Genomic DNA, 26,632 nt, shown 5'->3' on the forward strand with positions numbered 1-26,632 from the left:
TGTGTACATTTACCTCTATCCACCTGACTATTTGCTGGATTATTCAAACGCCGGGGTGCTGAGGGCAGACCGGTTAGGTTAGACAGATAGACAGACAGACAGACAGACAGCTGGCTGAATAGTTTAGTCCAGTTTTAGTCCATCAGGGGAACATCTGAACATCGTGGACTCTTCTCCGTGAGGCTGCTGGGTGTCGCACAGCGGCTGGAGTCTTACGATCAAAGCCTCGACAACATGGTCCGGACTATTTCCAGTGTCGACCGAAGCTACACATCACGTTAGCTAGCACCGCGTCATGATTTAGGCTGCTGGAAGAGTTCGGCCGGTGACCGGTGGGATCTGTCCGAAACTCAGGGCGAATAATAATAATAAAAATAGTCTTAGTTTAGCCATAGTTTAGCCCGCTGTGGCGATGAAACGGTTAACTCCGATAGCTGTGAAATGGCTTCGCTTCTGTTTTTATTACGGACCGTAATTGACGGCGGCGTTTCCCAAAATGGACTCGCGCTACTTCACTGTGTTCACAGCGGTTTTACGTGTGACATTCATGAGACGGGTCCCGTGTTTCGGGGGTCCCGTGTTTGTTTCAGCGGTCCCGCCCGGCCACTTGTGTTGTGTTATTTCAGATCGGTTTGATAGCGCACTTCATAATGTTTTCACCGCGCTGGGAGCCAGAGCAAAGCTAGGACGATATCGAAAATGTCGCTGTTCGGTGCTGCGTGTAATCCACCAGCACGGGGGGTTAAACGTGTGAATGTGGTTTATCGAGGCGGATTACGGTCGGATATGGGAACCGCAGTCAGAATATCCCCGCCTGTGTCAAACAAAGGGCTTCAGCCATGATGGAGCTGATGGTGTTTCTAAAGGGGCCTCTTTGAGTCCAGCAGCAAACCGAACCGCTGAATCATCGACAGAGCTCGGCTACACGATTCATACGCTAGTTTAAGTGACTTAACCACGTCCAAAAACCAGAACCACAGCTGGAAGTCGACGCTTGCAGCCCCACAGTCAGGTTTTGATATGTTCGGTTAATAAAAGCAGCTGTTAACGGCCTCATTTACGTGTGACCGTGAAGAAGACAGTAAGTAAACCGCACGAGCTTTGGTTGAATTAACACTGCGCGTGTGTTCGTGCTGCAGGGGCGCGGATCACGGCGCATGCGTACTGGTCTAACTGCCGGCATGCTATTATTCTGTTATTCTTCGGTTCAACGTGTCCGTCGTGTGTTATTTTTCTCCTTTTCTGCACCGTTTACACCGTCGCCGGTTCGAGGTGATAACAAAATGAGCCGCAGCGACACCCAGAGACATGTTGCCATGTTAGCTTCAAAGCTAACACACTGCCAGCAGCTATGGTCACTAGCTAACAGAACGTCTGCAGACACACAGACCTAAAACTGATCCTGATCAGCTCCGACATTAAAATGAATAATAAAAATCCAGATGAATTCTTAATGCAGAGTCTGCAGAGGTGTGTGTGTGTATTGTATTTCAATAACTTGATTTATCCCTCAGCTGGGACATTCACAGCACAAAGCAAGAAATAAAGTGACACAAAGGAAATATCAGCACTGCATGTGTGATGCAGAATCTTCACATACTGGTGATGCTAAAAGGATTGCTAATGTGAAAACTCGTAAGCTTTGAATGGATAAACTAAGTTATGAACTTTTATTTGACAGATACTCAGATTACACCCGTCTGCCCGGACAGGCTGTCTCTGTGTCATACTGTGTTGTTTTTCAGGTGAGCCTGAACTCAGACTCTCAGGTGGGCTCATCAGCTGACTGTTCCTCTGCAACAATTTGAAAGAACAGATAAATCAGTGTGACACAAATGACACTTTATTCATTTGTCAAAAGAGTCTCACTCATCTCTGAACAGATCTGAAGTCAGTGGTAGGTATACAGGTAAGACACGACAACAGGAAGGTGTCAGCTTCAAGTTTAGTACTGAATAAATTCAGGGTTTGATCTCTTCAAGGCATTTTTATATCGACTTATAAAACCATCTGGTACATTAAAACATGCGCTCCCTTGATATCCCGACATGAGAAATGGTGCAGACAGAAACATTTTAGTTTAATTCAGACAAGAGGGCAGAAAGTTAACTTTCAGCAACACAGTTCTACAGTCAGACACCAACATAACCCAGAGACTGCATCCCAGACTCCTACAGTACATCATTACACCTCTACAGTGCAGCCAACTCACACATAAGACATGTTCGTTAGGATAAAGTGTTTTAAAGGGAAACCGGTCCGGTGCAGTTTACTGTGGTCCCAGGAAATACTTCAAGTAATTAAAAACATTAAGCTTCATTTCAGTGTTAGACAGTCTGAAAATGTGGAAGTGAGTCCGATTCAAAGCAGCAAAATTCAAATGCTCAGCAGCAGTCAGGGCCGGCTTGGCCCACTACGAGGGCCCCGGGGCAGCAGGCCCCCAGTGACCCCCCACAGCTCCCACTCTCTGCTAAGTCTTTATTAAACATGCATTTATTTAGTGAACACACCATATAAGCACAATATTAACTTTAATTATAAAAACCTGAGAACTAGATTTTAACTTGATCATCTGAGGGAACGCTCTGAACCGATGAACAAACACGATTCTAATATTTTACAGCTGCAGTTATTGATCAGCCTGCAGTCAGAAAACTCCAGAGTCCAGAGTGACATCATCAGATGCGTTGTCCAACCAACGGTCCCGAACCCAAAGATGTCCAGTTTACAACCACAAATAGATATTCACATCTGAAAGAACAAGCCTGATCCGGAACAGTCTGGGCTGTGTGGAACAAAACCAGAATCAATCATTTCCAATCAAACTGAGTTTCCTGACATCAGTTTCCTGAAGTGTTCTTGAGTCCAGGTATTAATCTCTTTATCCAATCACCTCGCTCCATCCTCGCTGTGAACCACTGAGCCTTTCAATCATGATACTCTCACCTGTCACCAATCAGCCTGTTTACCTGTGGAATGATCCAAACAGGTGTTTTTGGAGCGTTCCACATCTTTCCCAGTCTTTAGTTGCTCCTGTCTCAACGTGTTTGAAACGTGTTGCTGCATCAGATCCAGAATCAGCAGATATTTACAGAAATCAATGAAGATGAGGAGTAAAAACATTAAATTTATTGACTTTGTGCTGATTTCAGGTCAGTTTCTGTCAGAGAGGATCAGCAGGTGATCACATCCTGTTTGTTGATGTTTAGAACAGCGTCACAGTCAATCATTAACTGTTTCTGCTCTGACTTAGAAACAACATATCAGTGCAGATAAACACTGGGTTAGACAGATGTTAGTCTGTGACTGATTCTGGATCAGTCTGTGACGCTGGGACTCTCCTGCTGCTGTAACTGACCTGTAGCTGCGCTGATGGCCTCGGTCACCATTAGTCAGCAAGTGTTAGTCTCTCTGAACGCCTCAGAAAAATGTCCATCACAGTTCCAGCCAGTAGGAAAGCTGAAATCAGCAACTGTCTGAAATGTACACTTAAAAAATGTCTTTATTAAAATATCAGATTCACTTTCAGTTGATCGATTCATTGAGGAATCGTTTGACCTGAATTTTAAAGGAAACCATCAGGAAAGCTGTGATGTCAACTATAACCCGCTTTCATGATTTAATAGTTAATGTTGCTGATAATATGAAACAGACGACAATCGATGAAGCCAAATAAAGTCGACTTAAAAAAAAAAAAAACAGTTATTCATCTGGAAAAAGGTCAAAAATCCCTTGAACCTACAAGCGACACTTCACAGTCCGTCAAAAACCCAAACAGCTGAAGGTTCGTTAACCCGGCTGGTTTTCACCGAGCCTCTATCAACGTCTCACAGCCTCAGTCTGCTGACGCCACAATGCCGTGGAGCTTAATTATCACGTGACCCAAGTATGGAATTATGGTCACATGTGGATGAAGGCTAAATATAGTCTGCTTCAGGGGCCACGTACTTCCTGTCGGCGCGTCGAGGATCAGGTAATTATGCCGTGTGGCCTTCAGGCGCCTATCGTTTCAGTTGGTACGTACAGCATGAACACGTTGTGGGTCTGGAGCTCCACTTTATTGAATTGATATATTTACTGCTACTGAGGATCCAAATGCCTGTTAGACACTGGAGACCACACTAGTTTTAAATGTCCTCACTGTCCAACTGCAGAGACGTCAGACAAAGGTTGGTTTCACAGTCGCTGACGCAGTGTGTCATCTTCAACAGGTGTGTACCTGCAGCTCCAGGCCTGGGTTCCTCCCCCTCTCTGCTGTCAGGCTGCAGGGATCAGTGAAGAGGAGGTGACAGATGAAGCTCAGATTAGCTGATCTCAGACAGTGTGGTAGTCCGCTGACCTGACAGGAAGCTGCTGCAGAGACATGTCAGAGCTGAGTTGTAGCTCATTTAGAAGCAGAGTTCGTCCACCGTAGGGCGCCGACGAGTTCAATGTCTCAAACACCAAATTCACCGGGTCACATTTAAGGATCCGAATCACAACTGTGGATTAGAAACGTACGTGACAAACCGATTATTGGCTGATATGCTGATGTTTAATATTGACGAGTGCTGGTCAGGCGCCGGTTTACGCGTCACTTCTGGAACAGACGGTCCTGATCTGGTACAGACAGGACCAGGGAACGGACTGAAACTGAACTGTTAAAATGTGAGCCGTTGTTGAAGGTCACAATCTGTCCGCACCAACCGGAGTCATTTCCTGTGACTGAGCAGCACATTGGTTCTTTAGTAGGTGTACAAGAAGTGTCGCCATGAGGACACAGTGAGTCCCAGCTGAAGGTGGACTGCAGAACACAGAACAGAGCCTTATTTTGAAGGGCTGATTTCGTCAAGATGCAGAGTTCCTGCTCAGAGAGCTGCGAGGTTAAAGGTCGTCCTACACAAGATTAGAAAATATAACCAGCGAATAAGACTGAGAGTCTTCATTCACTGTGACAGAGGCTAGTCTCTGTGCTACGCTATGCTACGCTACGCTAACATGTCACAGTTAAACCCGATAGAACACAGAGGTGTTAATGTCCTCCTCTGAGTTCCTCCAACACACGGTGTGTGTGTGTGTGTGCGTGTGTTCAAACATGTAATCAGAGTACTTTCTCCAGCAGTGAGACAGTTTGTACCTGCGGTTCAGTTCAGTCTCCACCCGCCTGCTGCTGCTCAGTGCCATAAAGTGAACGTCCCTCTGCGAGCAGGTGAGAGGAGGAGCAGTGCTGTGATTGGTCGGTCTCTGGTCAGACATTAATGACGACATCGTCCTCTTCGTCTCTGACCTCCTCCTGTAAAGTGTCCATGGACTCCCCTCTCCTCCCCGCTCCTCCCACCTCCCCCTCCTCCTCGGCTCCGCAGGGGCCGATGATGTATCTGTAGTCTCCCCCGATGGCGAGCGCGGCCCCGGACCCCACCATCAGCCAGTCCTTCTCCTCGTCCTCCGCCCTGCGCTGCCAGGGGACGCTCCAGCTCGGGGCCCCGGCTGCCGTCGCCTCCTCCTGCCCCGGGGCCCCGACTCCGGGCGCTCCTCTTCGTCCCGGCTCCCCCTCGTCCCCCTCCAGGTTGACGTAGAGCAGAGGCTCCTTCGGCGGGGGGGCGGGGGACAGGCTGAGCCACAGAGCCTCCAGCTGGCTGACCAGATTTTGGAAACTGGGACGACATTTGGGAACCGGACTCCAGCAGCTGTGCATGATCTCATAACTGCCAGAGACACCAAAGAAGAAGAAACAAGCCAGCGTCAACCTGCGTGTCTGCAGTGACCAAAAACCAGAGACCGCCATATAAAACACAACATCTGTACTTTCACAGTCTGACTTCTCGCGTCTGACAAGAACTGAAGATCAGGAAACAGAAGAACTTCCTGAAACCGGCTGAAACTCAAGTCTTTCTGCTCTCAGCTGGTTTCTCAGACCACTTTTTATTCTAGGGTGGCAACAGAAAGCCGCGCTGCTCGTCCAATCACAGCAAACTAATGTTCAAACCAGAGAAGGCTCGGGCTGCTCGTTAAACGGCTCGTTGTGATTGGAGGATTCCGTGGCTGTGACAGGAAGTAAAATATATTATACCATGGTCTGGATGAATACTCGATTCTGATTGGCTGCTGGGTGTCCGTTAAAAAGTGTTATAGGACACCTATAAAAGAAGCTCCGGTCAAATAGCCTGATTGTTCTAAATTATTGCGCTGACTCAAACGCTAGTTGGTAACCGTGGCAACAGAAACTCAGAACATACGTTAACATACGTTATTTCACAGTTTATTGATCACAACGGCAAAACAGGAGACAAAACATGAGTGATTTTATAGTTTAATTTAACCTGTTTGGTAAAACGATTTAGGAAACTTTCTGTGGACTTTGATCCTTTGAAACAAATTTTCGCATCATCCTCTGGACAAACACGAGCGGTAAGAGGTGCACTTGTCCTCTGAAATGATACTTTGTAACGTAACATAACGTTAATCAATCATCTCACTTCCCTCCACTGATCAGGCCTGATATAAGAGCTGCGGCCGACTGAGCTGCAGGTTCTGTGGCCAGAGCTGGTTACCTTGGCAACGCGTCACAACGACAGATATTAAATAGTCCGCTCAGCCGCTTCTTGTGAAAAACTTTAACGGTAAAAAACAACATTAAGGTATTCATAATTGATTTAATATTTATTTTTTTCGGAAGCGACCATGGTATAAGCGGGATAATGCCCTTCGACGTGTCCATTATCAGAAATGAATGGACGCCGCTGCGTCGGGGCGTAATTTCTGATAATGGACACCTCGTCGGGCATAATCTTACATAATATCCGGTTTTTTACAACCTGGTAATGTGAAGGGACAGAAATCTGAGACCTGAACGGTGAAACTGTTTCAGTCAGACCTCAACCAGGACCTGCACTCTGACCTGATCCAGCTTTAAAGTATCAGACTGGACAGTCTAATATCCTGGAAGGCAGAGCTGAGGGGAAAGAAGCCCGCGGACTCACATGTCGTCTCTGCAGTCCGGAGGTTTCTTCAGCCGGTCCCCTTTGATCAGATACTCGTAGATCTCTGAGTTCTCCACGCCGGGGTACGGAGTCTGACCTCGAGTCATGATCTCCCACATGGTCACGCCAAACGCCCACTGACACACACACACACACACACACACTCAGTGAGTACTGAGGGTTTCATGTGTTCATTCAGTACAAATGATGTAAAGCAGCATGTTGTCCCAGCTGTGTGTGTGTGTGTGTGTGCGTGTGTGTGTGCGTCAGTACCACGTCGCTCTGTGTGGTGTACACGTTGTCGGCCAGACTCTCCAGAGCGATCCACTTCACCGGCAGTTTGGAAACAGATCCCTGCCGGTAATAATCTCCACTGTAGATCTTCTTAGAGAGACCGAAGTCTGCAACACACACCGTCATGTTCTCATCCAGCCTGACACACACACACACACACACACACACACACACACACACACACACACACACACATACACGTTACAGAGTAAACTGTAAACTGCTCGTACAGATGATTAAACCACCAACCAGTCGCCTTTTCAATGTCTGAGAGGGTTCTGAGAGCTGATTGGTGGACTCACATGCAGTTGCGGGCGGCGAGGTCTCTGTGGATGATGTTCCTGCCGCTTAGGTACTCCATCCCCCGAGAGACGTCCAACATGAACTTCAGCAGGGTCTGCAGAGACAGGTCCTGATGGGGGGACGACAGTCAGAGGTCAAACAGTGACAGAGACCAGCTCAGAGTCTGTTTCAATGAACAACGTCTCAATTCACCCAATTACAGAAATAATCTAATCCAGTCAACATTTATCCAGTTAGCAGCACATTTAACATTCTCCTTCACCTGCTCCACCTGCTCCACCTCCTTCACCTGCTCCACCTGCTCCACCTGCTCCACCTGTTTCACCTGCTCCACCTGTTTCACCTGCTCCACCTGCCTCCTTCCTTACATTAATACATTAATGTTGTTACACATGAAGCCCAAAATCTGCAACCAGACTGAACATGTTTGTCTGTGCAGGAGGTCAATCTACACGTCTGACATCTGGATCTCTGCGAGGACTTTCACACCTTTAACCCCCCCCCCCCCTCTGGTTTTACTGTCTTTGTCAGATTTTTCACAGGAAACTGAATGTTTTTGGGTCTGTTGGTCACTTTGGAAATAAACAGACTGACTTTATGAAGACGACATGTGAACCTGGAGTCTTCAGCATTGACCGGTGAAATCAGAGGCCTGTCTCTAATATAAGCCTGCTGCAGATGAACACCTGGTTCTCTGGGCAGGTGTAAAAACAGGGGAATGTTCCTTTAAAGCGTCTCTCTCTTACAAACGGATGTTCTCCCAGTCTGGACAGCAGCAGGAAGGTGTGCAGGTCTCCATGCTTCATGAACGGAAGAACCACCATCGGGATCGGCAGCCGCTGGCTGGGACGCCGGTGAAGACTCACTCCTATTGGACAGGAACACTGTCAATCAAACCGTCTGACCTGTAAACCCTGGTGTGTGTGTGTGTGTGTGTGTGTGTGTGTGTGTGTGTGTGTGTGTGTGTGTTACCGATGAGCTGGATGACGTTGGGGTGGTCGAAGTCCTTCATGTAGGCCGCCTCCTTCAGACACTGCTCAATGTCACCTGACGAGGTGATGTCAGCTGGAGGTCACACACACACACACACACACACACACACACACACACACACACACTGTATAAACAGATTTATGTCCCCACATGGCCACACAGACTGACCAACTACAGAAGAAGAGTCAGACTCACATTTCAGGACTTTGACTGCCACCTTCTGGACGGAGTCCTCAGTCTTCAGGTAGGCTTCCCGCACTGAGCCGAACTCACCTGCACAGGTACACAAACACACATTAAAAGGCTCGTCTGTGGGACTAAGGGCACCTGAATCACACTGTGATCATATTTTCACTACGGGGTTTTTGTTCTTTTGGGGGGTTTTAGGTATGTTGGGAGGGGCAGGCTTAGCGTGTGTTCTTAGCTGTGCTGCCCAGTATAACCAGAGTGGATGAGGACATCTGAGTGACAGAGGGGTAAGAACAGCAGTGAGAGTCGCAGGCTACTCAGAGGGGGGAGTCGAATATTATGAAATAAATACAACAGTTTAGGCAGTATGTTCATTTTAAGGACGTTTATTTTCCTGATTGGTGACATTGGTCTGGGTGTCCACCTGTCTGGTGATTTTCAGATTTTTGAATTAATTCATTATTACTGGCTGCGATATATTTATTTATTTTAAGTCGTGGGACAATTTGAACTGATGTGTAAAACAATCTATGATTCTAAATTGAGCAGCAATATTAGGAGGGCTTTTACTTTCTAATTTAGAAACATTATTGATGATTTTGATCAGTTTAATTTATATCCTGACAATTTTACAAATTCATTAATAAGTTTTAATAATTCATGAATGGATTTTTCCATCTTTTTAAGAAATATTACTACGTCGTCTGCAGAGCCAGATGGTGTTCCTGTTGATGTACCGGTTATGTTCTGGTGAGTTCTTACTGCTGGTTCTATAACCACATTAAACAGCAGGATAAGGGATCTGCTTCTCTACATCCTCTTTGTATTTTAATGATTTCAGCTTATTGTTCTGTATGAAGTAGTTTTATTCTTTTATTAAGGTTTTCTTCAAAACCAGAACTTTTAAGGATTTCAAATAAATGATCCATCCGACCCTGTCCAAAGCTAATGGCAGTAATGTTGGATCTGCTGCCCCTTTTTCCTCAGTTCATATATTCAGGATTCTCCAAACATCATGGAAGCTGTGCTGCTTGTACAAACCGTTTTGACCTTTGTCAGTAATATTTGGATATTATTTTACTCCACATTTAACAGACTAACTGGCCGAAAGTTTCCACTTGTTATTTGGTTTGCCTGGTTTGTGATTAGAGCTCCTGTTAAGGATGTTGGGACGAATCCATTATGAAAAGATTCCTTAAACATTCCTAGAAATGGTGTCAACAGTCTGTGTTTGAGCATTGTATAAACCTCTGTGGGTATCCCATCAGGCCCAGGGGCTTTTTGTTAGATACAGTCGACCATGTGAGAGGTGATTCTATTATTTTGTCCACCCCGTTCATATCCGCCAGGGTCAAGTGAAGAAGCTGTTAGTATAACAGAGTTCAACACACACTGGACTGTCCACACTTCATGAAGGACGAGTCCTCGCAGGACGGCCACCAAACTGACGGCTGTACCTAATAAACTGGACACTGACCCACTGAGAGACGGAGAGCAGAGACTGTCTGAGCGCTCAGTCCGGATCACTGAGGGGCCATTCATGACACTGATTTATATTCAGACACACGCAGCTGACGCTGAGCGTTAATAAAGGTCAGTTTCCTGCTGCTGCTTCCTGCTCTGCTCACATCGAGCAGCAGAGCGAAGACGAAGACGAAGACGATGTGATCATGCGTTACCTTTGCCCAGCATGTGTCCCAGTGTGAGCAGCCTCTCAGGGATCAACACGTCCTGCAGTTTGTTCTTCAGGTCGTCGTTTATACCAAGACTATCCACTAGGGGGCGACACACACACACACACGCGCGCACACACACACACACACACACACGGGTCACAATCTGCCTCGGGGGACTCTACAGTCATACAACTTCGTCCGTCCTCAAATCAGATAAAGAAAAACGAAGGAAAAAGGAAGAAACCTGAAGAAGAGCATCAGAGGAAGGAACCCTGTCCCTGGATGGACAGACAGGAAACAGTTGTCGTGGTTACAGAACAGGTCAGCAAAGAAAATCCCAGTTTAAACACATTTTGATGACAATACCAGGAACATCTGTAGATTGTCTTGGTTTCATCACATCCTGTAACTCTGTCAGACTCATGATAACAGTTTTGACTCAAGTGACATCACTCAGACGTCACACAGTTTCCTACGGAGACACTAAAAGCTACGAGTAACACCTGGAGACACCTGGAGACACACACTAAGACAGCTTCACTTCAACTCCTTCAGTCTGAGCAAACTGCAGACTCGTTACTTTACACCAAAATGATCCCAATGAGTTCTGCACAGGAGAGTCCATCTCAGACACACTGACTTCAGATCAGTCCTCGTACAGCAGCAGAAACCCAGAGGTCTCTGCAGAGCTGTACTGGGACAGAAAAAGACGATCTGTGTGTCCCGACTGAATAACCAGACCAAAGGAAGTAACACATGAGGCGTTGCTGTCAACAGTTCACCTCACTGAGGTCTCACTGTGTCTCCTCTGAACAGCTGCAGTAACACCTGTTGACCATAAGATGTCCCCACTGAGACTAAAAACTTTAAAACTGAGAAGTGTTTTCACTCTCCAGACTCATTTCATCAGTCCTGATGACGTGATCATCGCTGATCGGACTCGGTCTGTGGAGTCGGTGAGCTGCGACGCTGTTTGTCAGACGAATGGATTCGATTGGCCGAGGGGCAGCAGGTAATTACAGGCCGGCCGAGTCGAGTCCATCAATACAGGTAGCAGTGTTTTCTATCAACAGACTGCTGAAGGAGGTTCATGTTCTGCCCATCTGTCTGTTAGAGTCAAACTACTGGAACAACTTTACAGACTGTCCTCCACAAAAACATCGGCTCTACTTTTTAAACTCTTTTTCTTATTTGTGGCAGCAGAACTGCAGCCGTTCACAGAGAAACTTCATGTTTTCAAGTTTTCTTCAGTATCACAATGAACCAGTGACAGTTGTCTGTCCTGTGCTACCAGGAGCTGCTACCAGGAGCTGCTAACAGCTAATTTAGCAGACTGCTAATGGAGACAGACTCAATGTAAACGAATGTAAAACTACGCGGTCCACTCAAACCACAGCGAGTGCAAACGATGCAGACAGACAACACGTTAACAGACAGTAACAGACAACAACCGGCTTTCATTTTGTTTTTGTAGGAACATCAGATGAAAATCACAGCTGTCGTAGTTTCACTCACATGTCGACTCCTGCTGCTCAGAACAGCTTCTGCTGAAGGATCGAGCTGCCGTGAAGGAAACCGAACTCTCAGGGCCTGGAGGCTTAAAGGCCGACCTGAAGACAGACAGAGGGACAGATTTACTGCTTCTTTCAATATTCAAGCATCGGTCTGACATCTGTCAGTGACTTCCTGTCTGTGGCTCTGAAACAGTAGAGCTTTTGTTGGGGACTATTTTCAGCAGCGGATGAATCCACGTTTGGTGCTGCAGTGAGTGTTTGTGGCAGCAGGACGGTGTTTGTGGGACTGAGTCAGGATAAACTACAGTGTGTGTGTTCATGGTGATGAAGGAACAGCAGTGAGGCTCACTGATGAGTTTTAATGGAGCTCTATGACTCAGTTAAAAAACTGCTCAAAAAAATAAAGGGACGACTTAAAGAACACAACGTAACTCCAAGTCAATCAGACGTCTGTGAAATCAAACTGTCCACTCAGGAAGCGACACTGATTGACAATCAGTTTTACATGCTGCTGTGCAAATGGAATAGACAACAGGTGGAAATTATAGGCAATTAGCAAGACACCCCCAATGAAGGAGTTTTGCTGTGTCTGTCAGCGTAGTGTCCAGAGCATGGAGGCGCTACCAGGAGACAGGCCAGGAGGAGGTCGTAGGAGGGCAACAACCCAGCAGCAGGACCGCTACCTCCGCCTTTGTGCAAGGAGGAAGAGGAGGAGCACTGCCAGAGCCCTGCAAAATGACCTCCAGCAGGCCACAAATGTGCACCCGTCTGCTCAAACGGTCAGAAACCGACTCCATGAGGGTGGTATGAGGGCCCGACATCCACAGGTGGGGGTTGTGTTTACAGCCCAACACCATGCAGGATGTTTGGCATTTGCCAGAGAACACCAAGATTGTCAAATTCTCCACCGGCGCCCTGTGCTCCTGACAGCAGGTTCACACTGAGCACATGTGACAGACGTGAAGAGTCCGGAGACTCTGGAGAACGTTCTGCTGCTACAGCATCCTCCAGCATGACCGCATGGCAGTGGGTCAGTAATGGTGTGGAGTGGCATTTCTTTGGGGGGCCGCACAGCCCTCCATGTGCTCACCAGAGGTAGCCTGACTGCCATTAGGTACCCAGGTGAGATCCTTCACCCCCTGTGAGACCATATGCTGGTGCGGTTGGCCCTGGGTGCAGTGTGTCAGCAGCTCCTGCAAGACGAAGGCATTGATGCTATGGACTGCCCCCCCCCCGCCCCGTTCCCCAGACCTGAATCCAACTGAGCACATCTGGGACATCATGTCTCGCTCCATCCACCAACGCCACGTTGCACCACAGACTGTCCAGGAGTTGGCCGATGCTTTAGTCCAGGTCTGGGAGGAGATCCCTCAGGAGACCATCCGCTATCTCATCAGGAGCATGCCCAGGCATTGTAGGGGGGTCATACAGGCAGGTGGAGGCCACACCCTCTCCTGAGCCTCATTCTGACTTGTTTTAAGGACATTAAATCAAACTTGGATCAGCCTGTAGTTTGTTTTTCCACTTTAATTTTGAGTGTGACTCCAAATCCAGACCTCTATGGATTAATAAATTAGATTCCTTTGATAATTTTTGTGTGATTTTGTTGTCAGCACATTCAGCTGTGTAAAGAACAAAGTATTTAACAAGAATATTTCATTCATTCAGATCTACGATGTGTTATTTTAGTGTTCCCTTTATTTTCTTGAGCAGTGTACATTCTTAAACGTTTTTGTACCCAAACTGCGTCTCTTTTCCGCGGCGGTGAGCGACAACAGTGAGCAGCAGTCCGACCACCGTGGCCACCAGCAGACCGAGCAGCAGACCGACCCACATGTGGCTTCGCTGGACCTGGACCTGCACTGAGGGAGCAACAAGGATACCATTAGACCAGCCATGTCCAAACTATTCCATAAAGGGCCGTGTGGCTGCAGGTTTTCGTTCCAACCAAGGAGGAGCACACCAGGCTGGAATCAATTAATCAGCTGATCTCAGTCTTCAGCTGATAACTAATGATCCCTTGATGTTGATTGGTTGGCCTGGTGTGCTCCTCCTTGGTTGGAACAAAAACCTGCAGCCACACGGCCCTTTATGGAATAGTTTGGACATGCCTGCATTAGACCATTAAAACCGTCAGTAAACATGAGTCATTCGTGTGTTCGTCAGATGTGGTGAAACCATCACACCATACGTAGAGGTGTGTTGTCTACCTGAGGCGGGCAGCACCAGCACCGGGGGGCTCCAGGGTCCACAGCCAACAGAGGTGCAGGCCGACACCTGGAAGGAGGCGTTGAAGAAACGTCCTCCTCCTGACAGCTGAGCAGAGTTCTCCTTAAACAGCAGAGGCTCCTGCACACACCGGAAACATGTTGACGAAGAGGAGGGAGGACAAACATGAAGAAGCCTGCAGACATGAATACTGAAGGAGACGAGTCAACTACAGCTCCCAGGGTACATTTCACCAACAAAGAGCCAATCACAGAGCTTCACCTTCTGCTCATCTGAGCTGAAGGCAGACACACACTGACCATGTGATCAGTGATTCTCACCTGTGCTTCTCCTCCCAGAGTCCACTGCACCTTGTAGGCCAACAGTTTGCCTTGCAGCTCCTCATCCTGTAGCTTGGCCCACTTCAGAGACAGCTGCTGCTCCGACAGCTCAAACGTCAGGTTCCTGGGAGCCGCCGAGGGCACTGAGGACATGACACACAGTCATCAACCGCTGCGCTACAGGTGCCAACAGCAGGAGGCAGGTTAAAGGCCTCGCTCTCATTGGCCGGCTCTGTCGATCACAGCAGAGGCAGCAGAACAGAACAACCGGCAGCCGTCAGCCTGTCCGCTCCGTAGCATGTGTCTGATATTTAGCTGTTCCTCTGCCTACTTTAGTGATACTGCTATATGTAATGGGGTTTGCTGCACTGGAGGCGATGCTTCGTGAACTGGAAGTGGAAACTCCATCTCTAGCTGTAGCTAGTGCTGCTAGACATCCCTCTGCAGCCCCCGAGCAGCTGGGTGACTGCTCGAATGAAGCATAGTCCACAGCTGAAGCCCACAGTTAATCAATAACAGATTTTCCCCACTCAGCGACACACCCGCTGAGAAACCAACTTTGGTCATTTGCTGCTCTATTTTGAGAAACGTGAAGTTAGCGACACCAGCGACCATAGTTAAATGCAGAACGGGGGCCAGAGCGGGCGACCTTGAATCAAATTTGGAACTGCTGGCTAAGGATAAGCGTAAATACAGTAAGACTGTTATTCACGTCGGCGGTAATGACACCCGATTACGGCGATCGGAGGTCACTAAAATTAACGTGGAGTCGGTGAGTGCATATGCAAAAACAATGTCGGACTCCGTAGTTTTCTCTGGACCCCTGCCAAATTTGACCTCAAAAAGAACATAACAAAACAGAAGAGGTTAGATCCTTGGTATACCCCCCCAAACCCGCAATTTAAAGTAAACGTCCCGACAACTTGAAAGGAAATGGCGTTCCACCTGGCTGGACGTGTTTTGTCTCGCCTGGCAAGACAGTCTTAAAACATGCAGGAAAGCCTTGGTTAAAGTCGCAAACGACCTGCTAAATGCATCAGACAAAGGACTTTGTCTCTGTACTGGTCTTTCTACATCTTAGTGCTGCATTTGACACCATCGACCGTAGTATCCTATTACAGAGACTGGAACACCTCATTGGCATTAAGGGAACTGCATCAAGCTGGTTTTAATCCTACTTTTCAGAACGATTTCAGTTCGTACAGGTTAATGACGACTCCTCTGTGTACACTAAAGCAAGTCATGGAGTCCCACAGGGTTCTGTGCTTGGGCCGATCCTATTCACTCTAGAAATGCTTCCTTTAAGAATTAATTATCAGGAAACATTCCATAAATTTCATTGCTTTATAGATGATAACCAGCTATATTCAATGAAGCCAGAGGAAACCAAACTCCAAGTGTGTCTGAAGGAAATAAAGACCTGGATGACCTGCAATTTTTTGTTATTGAATTCAGACAAGTTATAGTTCTTGGCCTGAAACACCTCAGAAACTCACTATCTGTTGAGATAGCAACTATGGATGGCATTGCGCTGGCCCCCAGCACCACTGTAAGGAATTTGGGAGTCATCTTTGATCAGGATATGTCATTTAACTCCCACGTAATACACATTTCAAGGACTGCCTTTTTCCACCTACGTAACAAAAATATGGAACACCATCTTATCTTAAAGAGCTCATAGTACCCTATTACCCCAGTAGAACACTGCGATCCCATAATGCAGGCTTATTGGTGGTTCCTAAAGTCTCTAAAACCAGAATGGGAGCCAGAGCCTTTAGTTATCCAGCTCCTCTCCTGTTGAACCATCTTCTAGTCGTTGTCCTGGAGGCAGACACCCCCTCTACATTTAAGAGCAGGCTTAAACCTTTCCTCTTTGGTAAAGCTTACAGTTAGGGCTGGCTCAGGCTTGCCTTGGACCAGCCCAGTTATGCTGCTGTAGGCCTAGACTCCTGAGGGACTTCCCATGATGCCCTGAGCTGAATCTGTATGCATTCCTGTCCTACCAAGTTGTGACTAACTTGGCTTCTTGCCCAGAGTCTTTGTGTTTTCTCGTCTCGCAGGTCCACATGGAGAGCGTCTGAACCTGGACTACTGATTACAGCTGCATCTCCTGCGATGACCCTGCCTGACATCCACTGCAACTCCTTTTATTATTAGCTATACTACCATTATTATTAGATCAACAGTGCATAGTACTATGTACATCACATAGTTTAATATATCATTTGTGTATATACTAGTGCATATATGCACTACATACAGTTTAAGGTGGACTATAAAAATAAAACTGAATTGAACTGGAATGAATTGAATTTATGTGCAGAACTGAACACTGTTTGTTCGTTTGTATGCTTTTATCACAACATCCGCCTCTTCTTCCTTCAGACACTCGATCAGTGCTCCATAATCTAAATGTATGAGACAGACTGTGGCTGGTCTGCGGTCAGTGTTCACAGTGCAGCCTGCAGGTGGCGCTGCAGAGGCTGCACTGCTCCTTTCACATGGATTGAGGCCACAGACAAAAGCTGATTGTACAGAGAGGACTGGAATCTACTGGATAACCTCCAGCTGGACCAAACACACACACACACACACACACACACACACATCAAATACACAACACAAACAACCAGCTCTCAGCTAGCAGCTCTTTGAGCTCAGAGAAAACAGAAACCAGCAGGGTCTCAGCTCGTTCATCGTTCTTACATTTAGTTTTTATAAAAACTTTTCATGCTTTCTGAATAAATGAAGAATTTCAACTGTTGCTCTTGTTAAAACTGGTTCCAAACCTGAAGGGTGAGGGTCGGGAGATATTCAGGAAACAACATTAAGTTTATTATACAACTCTAAAATGAATCTAAAGGGAGGAACATAAGCAAAAAATGTTCCAAAGCAACACCAGCCTCCTAAAATCCTCAGAGGAAACAGATGACTCAGAACATCCCGCAGAATCTTCTTTACATTGCTAACAGAAGTGGCTAACAGAAGTGGCTAACAGGAACTGCTAACAACAGGAGCTACTATAAGATTATATAAGACTTTAGTAATCTCACACTAGAGAAATTTACTCTTCAGTACACACAGAAGTTGCTAACAAGAGCTGCTAACAGAAACGGCTAATAGGAGCTACTTTAAGAAGCTGCTAAAGGGAGCAGCTTACAGGAGCGGTTAACAGAAGTGGCTAACAGAAGTGGCTAACAGGAGCTACGATAAGAAGCTGCGAACAGGAGCAGCTAACAGGAGCAGCTAACAGGAGCTACTATAAGACGCTGCGAACAGGAGCAGCAAACAGGAGCAGCTAACAGAAGCAGCAAACAGGAGCAGCTAACAGGAGCAGCTAACAGGAGCAGCAAACAGGAGCAGCTAACAGGAGCAGCGAACAGAAGCAGCAAACAGGAGCAGCTAACAGGAGCAGCTAACAGGAGCAGCTAACAGGAGCAGGTGGCTATCAGGATTTTACTTGAAATAGAAGACAGATGTATTAATACATCTTGTCTCGTCAACATGGAGGTTTCATCACATCTCTCACCTGACTCAGGTGTCTGGAACTGCAGCCATGGGGAGAAGGGCGACGCCCCCACCTCATTAACACAGGAGACTCTGACACTGTAGTTGGAGTAACTCCTCAGATAAGACAGAACTTGAAGGTAAGGAGGAACCACGACCTTCTGCTGAGGGAGGTCCCACCTCCGCACTGACTGCCTCGCCAGCTGAGGAGGAGGAGGAGGAGAATTGGTTTAAAGCTAATGCTTGATGAAGCCAACGACCCTGATGAAGCCTGATCTGTCAAAGAATGGTGATAAAACTGATGGAAGGTATTTCTGTTCATTACGTTTAAATGAACCTGTAATCATGAGTGGACACAGACCTGCCGGGGGCAGCAGGTTTAGCTAACACTGATTAGCTCACATTAGCTCACACAAACACCAGATTAAAACGTCACCTTGTGGAGTTTTTGGAATGTTTCATGTCATCATTTAGAGACCATCCAAAGTGAATTTAGTTTATTTCTTCACAACAGAAGCAGCTTCTGATCAATGATTTCCCCTCATTCTCATCGCACAGCTGAATGTTCATTCATTGAACTTCATTCGCTGAAGCCACATTTTTATTTTTAATTATTAGTTTACAATCAGTCTATGTTGAGCAGCTTTTCAGGTGGTTTCTTCATTGTATGTTGTGTTGATGTATAGGAGTATAAAGGGTTTAAGTATGTATGTGTACCCCCGGCCTGCAGGTATACCTGTGATGTGTGTGTTACCTGGAGGGTGCAGGTGGACAGCTCAGAGTGGCCTGTGAATCCTGGTTTCCATGACAATGTAACGTTGTTGTCCACCATCCTCAGAACCTGCAGCCCGACTGGAGCCGCAGGCAACACTGAGACAGAGAGACAGACAGTCCACTAAGCGCCACCCCCAGAGAGTCATCGTCCAATCGCAGCTCAGCGACAGTAACTAGTTCCACGTGTTGAAATGGTGTACATGGAGCTGCAGTACCAGTGCTTCTAATGTTAGCACAGCGTAACAACCAATGCTTCTAATGCTGTGCTAACATTAGCATTAGAACCAAAGCTTATCATGCTGTGCTAACATTAGCATTACAACCAAAGCTTCTCATGCTGTGCTAACATTAGCATTAGAACCAATGCTTCTAATGCTGTGCTAACATTAGCATTAGAACCAAAGCTTCTCAAGCTGTGCTAACATTAGCATTACAACCAAAGCTCCTCATGCTGTGCTAACATTAGCATTACAACCAAAGCTTCTCATGCTGTGCTAACATTAGCATTAGAACCAAAGCTTCTCATGCTGTGCTAACATTAGCATTAGAACCAAAGCTTCTCATGCTGTTCTAACATTAAGATTAGGATTAGGGTTAGCTATGTGCACCGTTTCCTAAACGTTGCTGCAAACAGACAGTTCACACAGTGATCCAGGTCCAGGTCCAGCAGGTGAACTCACCTTTAATGTGAACTGTGCCAGTTCTAGAGACTGAGATCCCTCTGGTGTTCTTCGCTTCACAGTAAAACTTCACACTGCTGTTCACTCCTACAGACAGACAGGCAGAGAGACAGACAGGCAGAGACAGACGGAGAGAGACAGAGAGACAGACAGACAGAGAGACAGAGACAGACAGAGAGACAGACAGAGAGACAGGCAGAGAGAGAGACAGACACAGAGACAGGTAGAGAGACAGACACAGAGACAGACAGACAGAGAGAGAGACAGACAGACAGACAGACAGACAGAGAGACAGGCAGAGAGACAGACAGAGACAGACAGACAGACAGAGAGGGACAGACAGACAGACAGACAGAGGCAGACAGACAGACAGAGAGGGACAGACAGAGAGAGAGAGAGAGACAGACAGACAGACAGACAGACAGAGAGAGAGAGACAGACAGAGAGAGACAGAGAGACAGGCAGACAGAGAGAGAGACAGAGAGAGAGACAGAGAGACAGACAGAGAGAGACAGAGAGAGACAGACAGAGAGAGACAGAGAGAGACAGACAGACAGACAGAGAGAGAGACAGACAGAGTCACTGCTCATCTATCCACCACTTTGATTCTTCATGTGTCACCTGCTGTACATACAGGAGGTATTTCAGCTGAGATTAAGAACATTAACTAATGAGGTACTTGTACTTTACTTGAGTATTTGATGCCTCTTTATACTTCTACTCCACTAAAGACAATTATAGTACTGTGATGCTGTATTACTAGAAACTGCACGGCAGTACATGAAGCTCCACTTCAAGCAGCTGCAACATGAAAGTGATGAACGCATGAATGATGGGATGTAATATATATATATATATTCTGTATTAGTACTCTGTGGTATTAATACTCTTCCTGAGAAGAAGGTCTGAGTGCTTCCTCCACCATTCAATGCATCATCACCTTCCTCCATGTATCCTCTGATCACTATCATGTCCAATCAAACATTCCTTCCACGCAGCTGTGATGCTATCATGATGCTGCAGGCCCAACATTCAACCTGCAGGAAGTGATGTCACAGCTAACTCATCCAATCAGCTCACAGCTTTGAGTCAGATGATTCAGAATCTGGATCAATAAGTGAGATCACTTTAACGCTGATTGAAAAGGTAAATCAATACACTGACACAGTGTGTGTGTGTGTGTGTGTGTGTTTCCAGTAACAGACTGTGTGTCAGACATGGAACAGGACCCTCCAGTCACTGATGTCATCCTGGTTATAGGCAATCAATACTGCTGTGTGTGTGTGTGTGTGTGTGTGTGTGTGTGTGTGTGTGTGTGTGTGTGTGTGTGTCTCTTCCAGTCAATCCGGTATATTATAGCACATAAACATTCCAACAACATGCTGTATTAGCATCATATGAACACACACACACACACACACACACACACACACACACACACAGTCTTAATGAACAAATCTGAGGCTGAACTAAGCTCCGCCCACCAGGGGTGACCTTTGGGTTAATTCCAAAACTCACATGTGTCTGACTCACACACCTTGAGCCTGTAACAACATTATAATGAGGCTGTAAAGCTGCACCGAACAGCAGAGCCTGGATCAGTCCTTAAAGACACACAGTGACTCTGATTCATACCAAGAGAACCTGGAACGATCAGATGTGAGTGTGTGTGTGTGTGTGTGTGTGTGTGTGTGTGTGTGTGTGTGTTGGTGTCTTTGTGTGAAAACATGCAAACAGCAGATTTTCCGACCTTGGACGTGAAGGATGGAGGGGGACGGCCTGGGCTCTCCCTCCTGGACCCCCCCCAGAGACCACAGCACCTCCACGGGCTCGGGAGGGCCGACGGCGGCACAGGTGAGGTTGAAGGGAACGTTGGGGAATGTCGCCACATCCTGCGGCTCCTGGATGAAGTGAGGGACACCTGCAGGAGCGAGGAGGTCAAGAGTTAATCAGAAGAGCATGATGGGAAATCTGAGAAGAGGTGAAAAGAAAAAATCGATGAAGAAATAAAAAGAGGAAACAGAAAAAAAACTCAAACTGATGGAGAATTACAGTTCATCAGTGAGGCATTCAGGGACACAGCACAGAGCAGGAAAACACAGAACTTCTGTATGAAACATCACAGCTGCAGCTCTGAGAGGAGTTCACTGACTCCAAACACTGTCAGACACAGAAGCCTCACCTTCCACTGTGATCCAGGCTCGTTCAGAGGAGAACGTCAGGCCGTGGAACTCGACCTCGCACCAGTACTGACCCGCGTCCTGCTGCTGGACCGACTTCACGCTGGAAACAAGAGCACGGTGTTAGAACCTCAACTGGGACCAGAAAGTGGACCTCGGGGGCCCAGAGCTGAAAGTGAACTGAACTGATCATGTGTGATCCACTCAGGTTTGTGGTTTTTGGAATACTGGATCCTTTTGAAGCTGACCTGTCTCATGGACCCCCTTCCTGAGGGGAACTAGGACGCTCTGAATGAACTGATGATTGTTTTGATGAGGTGTTAAACTTTCTGCTCTGACCTTCACCGTGTTTTCTTTCTGTCCAGGAATCTGAGCGTAAAGCAGATTAACCAGCCACTGCTCTCTGAGCAGATCTGAGACCAGCTTCTCAGACCACATTCAAACAGTGTAAACTCCCAGAGCAAAGACTCCTGATCTGAAATCAGCCATCAAAGCTCAGGCCTCTGAGAGCTGTGAGCCGGCTGAGGGACGGTGCGTTCACTGACCGCCTGATAATTCTATCTCAATAAAAGCTGCATGTGGAAGCTCGGCTGGGGGGTGGCGTACTGCGAGCTGGGCGGAGCTTGATTTCAGCGTCTGTTTTCAACATGGCAGAAGGTGACGACCAGGCGATGACGTTACAGAGTCTAGATTCATATTTATCAGCCCGGCCTCGTTTCACAAAACTGGTTTGATTTCATTAAATTCACTTCAAACTGGAGGAGGAGGAGGAGGAGGAGGAAGAGGAGGAGGAGGAGGAGGAGGAGGAGCAGAGCGGTTGGTCTTCAAAGCAAACCGCAGCTCTGCCTCTATTTACTGCTGATGTGCTGTTTAGACATCAAACAGAGCAGAAACAGCAACAACCAACTCTGACCTACAGACTCTCTGCACCCCCACCCAGACCAGTGCCAGGACCAAGACCAGGACCTGGACCAGTGCCAGGACCAACAACATGACCAGGACCTGGACCATCAGCAGACCTGACACCAGCACTCTGACTCTGAAGAGGTTTGGAGTTAGAATAATATTTAATTTAATATCACGATTCCTGAATCGATTTTATATACATGGAAGAACTAGCACTTCGTCTGTTAGCTCAATGCTAACGTAAAATGGGAGTCACCATTAACAGGCTAAAGGATATTAGCATCATTACCACGGTCTGTTACGCATCACATGTTTAACATAAAGGACATGACGTCCAGACAGACACGTGTCCTCTGCTCTGTGGAAACAAGCTAACAGCTGCTACCTTCACGAAGCTAACTCAGTCTGCTCTGCTCTGCCGCTCAGACGCTTCTGTTGTGGATCAGAAGACGCAGAGACGAGTCAGAGCTGCGCTGGATGTCAAGTCCACATCCCAGACTAACCTCAAACACACATCAGTGATTAAAAGACATTCAGACTTCCACATGCAGGATTTTGGACTTTGACATCTATCAGACCAACATGTCCAGTGATCGATGTTTTGACTGATGCATTCAGGGACCGTGTGGACGAACCTGTGGTAGGTCTCCCAGTGCTGCTCTCCCAGCGTGATGAACATCTGGTCGGTGCTGTAGAGTTTCTCTCCGTCCTTCATCCACACGATGTCGGGCTCCGTCACTCCCTGGACGGCGCAGCCCAGCCTCGCCGCGTTCCCCTGAGACACCGTCTGATTGGACGGGTGCTTTGTGAACATCACACCTGTGGCAAAGACCAGAAGCCATGAGACCACCGCAGAAGAAGAAACAACGAGGTGACATCATTAAAGAGCAGAGGTCAAAGGTCAGACGATGAAAACGTGAGGGAAGTGAGACATTCGTCTTCGTGTGTTCGTGTGAGGAAGGTCGCAGGTTACAGCTCAGACAGGAAACACTCTTCACACTCATTTAGCTTCTATTTCTCACGTTTCTTTAAACGTGATGAAACGTGTGAAGGAAAGATGGAAACACACTGAGGGTGTTTCAGCTTCTAGCTTCGTGTTACTTAAAGGTGAACCGTGGAAGGATTTCAGTTTCAGAATGAACTGAAACGATGATCAGAGTGTGAAGCATCGCACAGGTGTGGACTGTTAGCATGCTAACCAGCTAGCTGTGGTACCTGAGCAGGTGTCAGTCCTGCTGAAGAACTGACGCCCGCGTCACTCTGACTTCTCTGTCTTTTTGCTGTGTTAGCGCCACCTGCAGGTCTGTAAGATTATATGAAACCGTCGGCTGAACTGTGTATCGTGAACTCCTCTGAGTATTACTAAACTATAGAACTGCTACTAATACTACTAATACTGCACTTTTCACTTCTCACCAAACGTCTTTCAGTTTCACTGACATGAAAACTTTCATCCATGAAACTGAATCCATGATTTCACCTGAGGACCCTGAACACACCTCACTCATGTGTGTGTGACAGACCATAAATGAGGCCCAGATACAAATTCAAAGTCACTGGTCCAGACCACATCCACCCTGGACCAGAGACCTCCATCCATCAGACCTCTGCCTGCATTAAGACATCTCACCTGCTGTGTGGGTCTGCGACTAACGATTAGCTTCGTTATTGATTCAGCTCATCAAAAACAACGAAAAATGTCCATCGTATTTCCTTTAAGTCACAAACATCGTCAAAATACTCAAAATCCTGAGCTTACTGTCACGAAGACGATGAAAAGATCATCGCAGCAGCTCAGAGTCAGTTCATTCATCACTGCGGCGCTTTGACAGACTCTCAGCCAGCTGAGGCATGCTGGGAAAAAATATGACTGAACTCTGCAGCAGAAGATTCCTGACACTTTCTGACATCACCTGAACGCAGCATCACAGACAGCGATGACATCACCGACCATGGTGACATCACCAAGCATCAAACACTGAGCTGTTGGTGATGATGTCATCATCGGGCTGTCGTATGACGTCACCTCCGTCCAACTGAGCAGCTCCTCGCGTTCTTTGAGCAGTGCATTGTGGGACATCAGTGTCCACCAGCAGCAGTCAGAATTAGTGTTTTAGTCTGAACACACACACACACACACACACACACTGGCTGTTGTCTTCATTAGTAGATTATTATTGTTTTTAATGGTTTAATCTTTCTTGCTCAGTTTTCCTCAGTTTTAAATGTTGGCAGTGACGTCATCAGCGTCATGTGACCTCTGACCTCCTCACTGCAGGTGTTTGACTGATGACAGTTTGAAATGTGACCTTCAGGTGTGTAGTTTGAAGTTGGTTGATTTTAGTATTGAATTTATTTTCAGTGTTTTCTGTCGCTAATGATTCTGAACGGGCTGAATTATAGTTGAGCTGCAGCTGAACAGTGAAGTTTCTGATGTTTGTCGTATCATAAAATGTCTGTTTATGTATGAAAGCGCTTCACTGCATCACTGCTGGATCACTAAAGACTGTCTGGAGCTCACATGCCCTCATGCTCCCTCTCGAACCGTCGGGAACTTCCACTTTGCCCAGTGGGTCCTGTTCAACTATGCGGCGAGAGACCTCACGCCAAACTCCATTCGAAAATGGTGAAAATTAAGATTGCTCTGCTTGTTAGCTCGTTTCTCTTCAAAAAGACTTACCTTGGACTAACTTAATTTCATACGTGCCTCCTGTTTATTTCGGCGCACATACAGCGACATATTTTAATGAGATTTGTAGTTTTTCTGTGCTCCGGGCAGCCGCCGAGCGGCGAAGGCAGCAGGTGAAACCGCGTGAAGTTCCGTTTTCTTTAAGCTGATTCCTGATGTGTTGACTCACTCGTTTAGATTGATTTTATGTTTTACAGGAGTTTTATCAGAACGTCAATATTTGCCGAAAAGTTACAAAAGCTTTAAGCAGAAATGTTGGAGAAATTAATGGAGTTCAGGCACATTTCTGACTTTGATAACAGAATCCAAAGTACGCAGAGGAAAAGTGAGGAGACTCACCGTGTCCACAGGTCCCTTCATGACTCCGGAGGACAAACACAAGAATCCACAGCAACACTTTCATCTTCTCATTATTTCTGCTGCTGATTCAAAGCGTCTCTCTCACGAACCGGGATAGTTCAGCTCGGCTCGGTTCGGCTCGGCTCGTTGACCGGAGAAGGTGCGAGGCTGGCGGCAGCTGTTCGGAGGATAAAACGTTCAGTTCGTGAAGGAGGAAAACTTCTCACACAATGAAAAGATGTTTCTGTTCCTGAAGGACAGAAAAGCGCAGAAAGTTCATGTTAGTTTGTTGTTCCGCCGCAAAAACACTCAACGAGCCGCCGTTTGCTCAGGGACACAAGTCAAGGCGCACGAATCAAACACGACTACACCGGAAATGGGGCACGACTGCCTTCAAAATAAAACAAACTCGGTCGTGAGTTGTCTGTAAAAACTCTCCCTCATCGAAATCATGATCATTCAAAGTGATGAAGACCAGATGGACGATCCGTCTGTCATCAGTTCTGACTGAGAGTTGGAGAGTCCCGGGTACCAAAAGACCTCAATAACAACGCCACACAGGGTTTAGACCCCATAAACCCAGGTGCCGCAGATTCAACCAGCTCAATATTTATATGTTGTATTTTATTTGTAATTTCTTACATATTTCGATTTGCTTCAAAAAAAGCCTGAAAAATCTGATGACTCTCAAACAAAAGTGCTTTTAAGTAAATTAAATAAGGCAAACGTTTCCAACCGGAAGTGTCGTTTACATTCCGTCTAGCTTCACACTAGTTGTTGGTCTCACTCCCTGAGGAATGCGGAGGGAAGGTGTGTGTATGTGTGTGTGTACGTGAGTGTGCGCGCGCGTGTGACACAGCACTCACTGCGTATGACCGCCACCTGGTGGCATGACATCAGAGCTCAGGTACAGTGATGAAGAAAACAAATCGTGGTGGAAAATAACTAAATACATTCACTGAAGTACTAACTTGTACTTCAGCTGTACTTCAGTACACCTTTGAGGTATTTGTCCTTGAGTCTTCATTTTGAAGTACTTCATATTTGTACTCCACTACATTTGTCTTACTTACTTTTCAC

General features: G+C 46.7%; 1 protein-coding gene across 1 annotated transcript; it reads right to left on the minus strand.

Annotated features, from left to right (window-relative positions):
- Window positions 1-3,087: 3,087 nt before the first annotated feature.
- Window positions 3,088-25,883, minus strand: tyro3 (TYRO3 protein tyrosine kinase). The gene is made up of 19 exons (XM_041953620.1): window positions 25,553-25,883; window positions 23,160-23,343; window positions 21,621-21,721; window positions 21,189-21,359; window positions 19,439-19,525; window positions 18,739-18,854; window positions 18,007-18,187; window positions 14,478-14,620; window positions 14,139-14,277; window positions 13,667-13,790; window positions 11,930-12,024; window positions 10,418-10,513; window positions 8,745-8,822; window positions 8,529-8,621; window positions 8,303-8,424; window positions 7,556-7,665; window positions 7,233-7,392; window positions 6,960-7,096; window positions 3,088-5,684 (listed from the first exon to the last, which is right to left on the minus strand). Exons 1-19 carry the CDS (start codon window positions 25,614-25,616, stop codon window positions 5,228-5,230), a joined length of 2,658 nt encoding a protein of 885 aa, XP_041809554.1. The 5' UTR covers window positions 25,617-25,883; the 3' UTR covers window positions 3,088-5,227.
- Window positions 25,884-26,632: the final 749 nt, after the last annotated feature.

The sequence above is a fragment of the Chelmon rostratus genome, chromosome 15 (genome assembly GCF_017976325.1).
Source record: "Chelmon rostratus isolate fCheRos1 chromosome 15, fCheRos1.pri, whole genome shotgun sequence".
Taxonomy (NCBI): domain Eukaryota; kingdom Metazoa; phylum Chordata; class Actinopteri; order Chaetodontiformes; family Chaetodontidae; genus Chelmon; species Chelmon rostratus.

Excerpts from the sequence above, each read along its gene's own strand:
- tyro3 (XM_041953620.1), bottom strand. The coding sequence starts at position 25,616 with ATGAAAGTGTTGCTGTGGATTCTTGTGTTTGTCCTCCGGAGTCATGAA. Across the intron at positions 14,278-14,477 it reads CTCTGGGAGGAGAAGCACAG|GAGCCTCTGCTGTTTAAGGA; the intron begins GTGAGAATCACT and ends CGGTGTGTGCAG. Across the intron at positions 13,791-14,138 it reads GCTGGTGCTGCCCGCCTCAG|TGCAGGTCCAGGTCCAGCGA; the intron begins GTAGACAACACA and ends TTGCTCCCTCAG.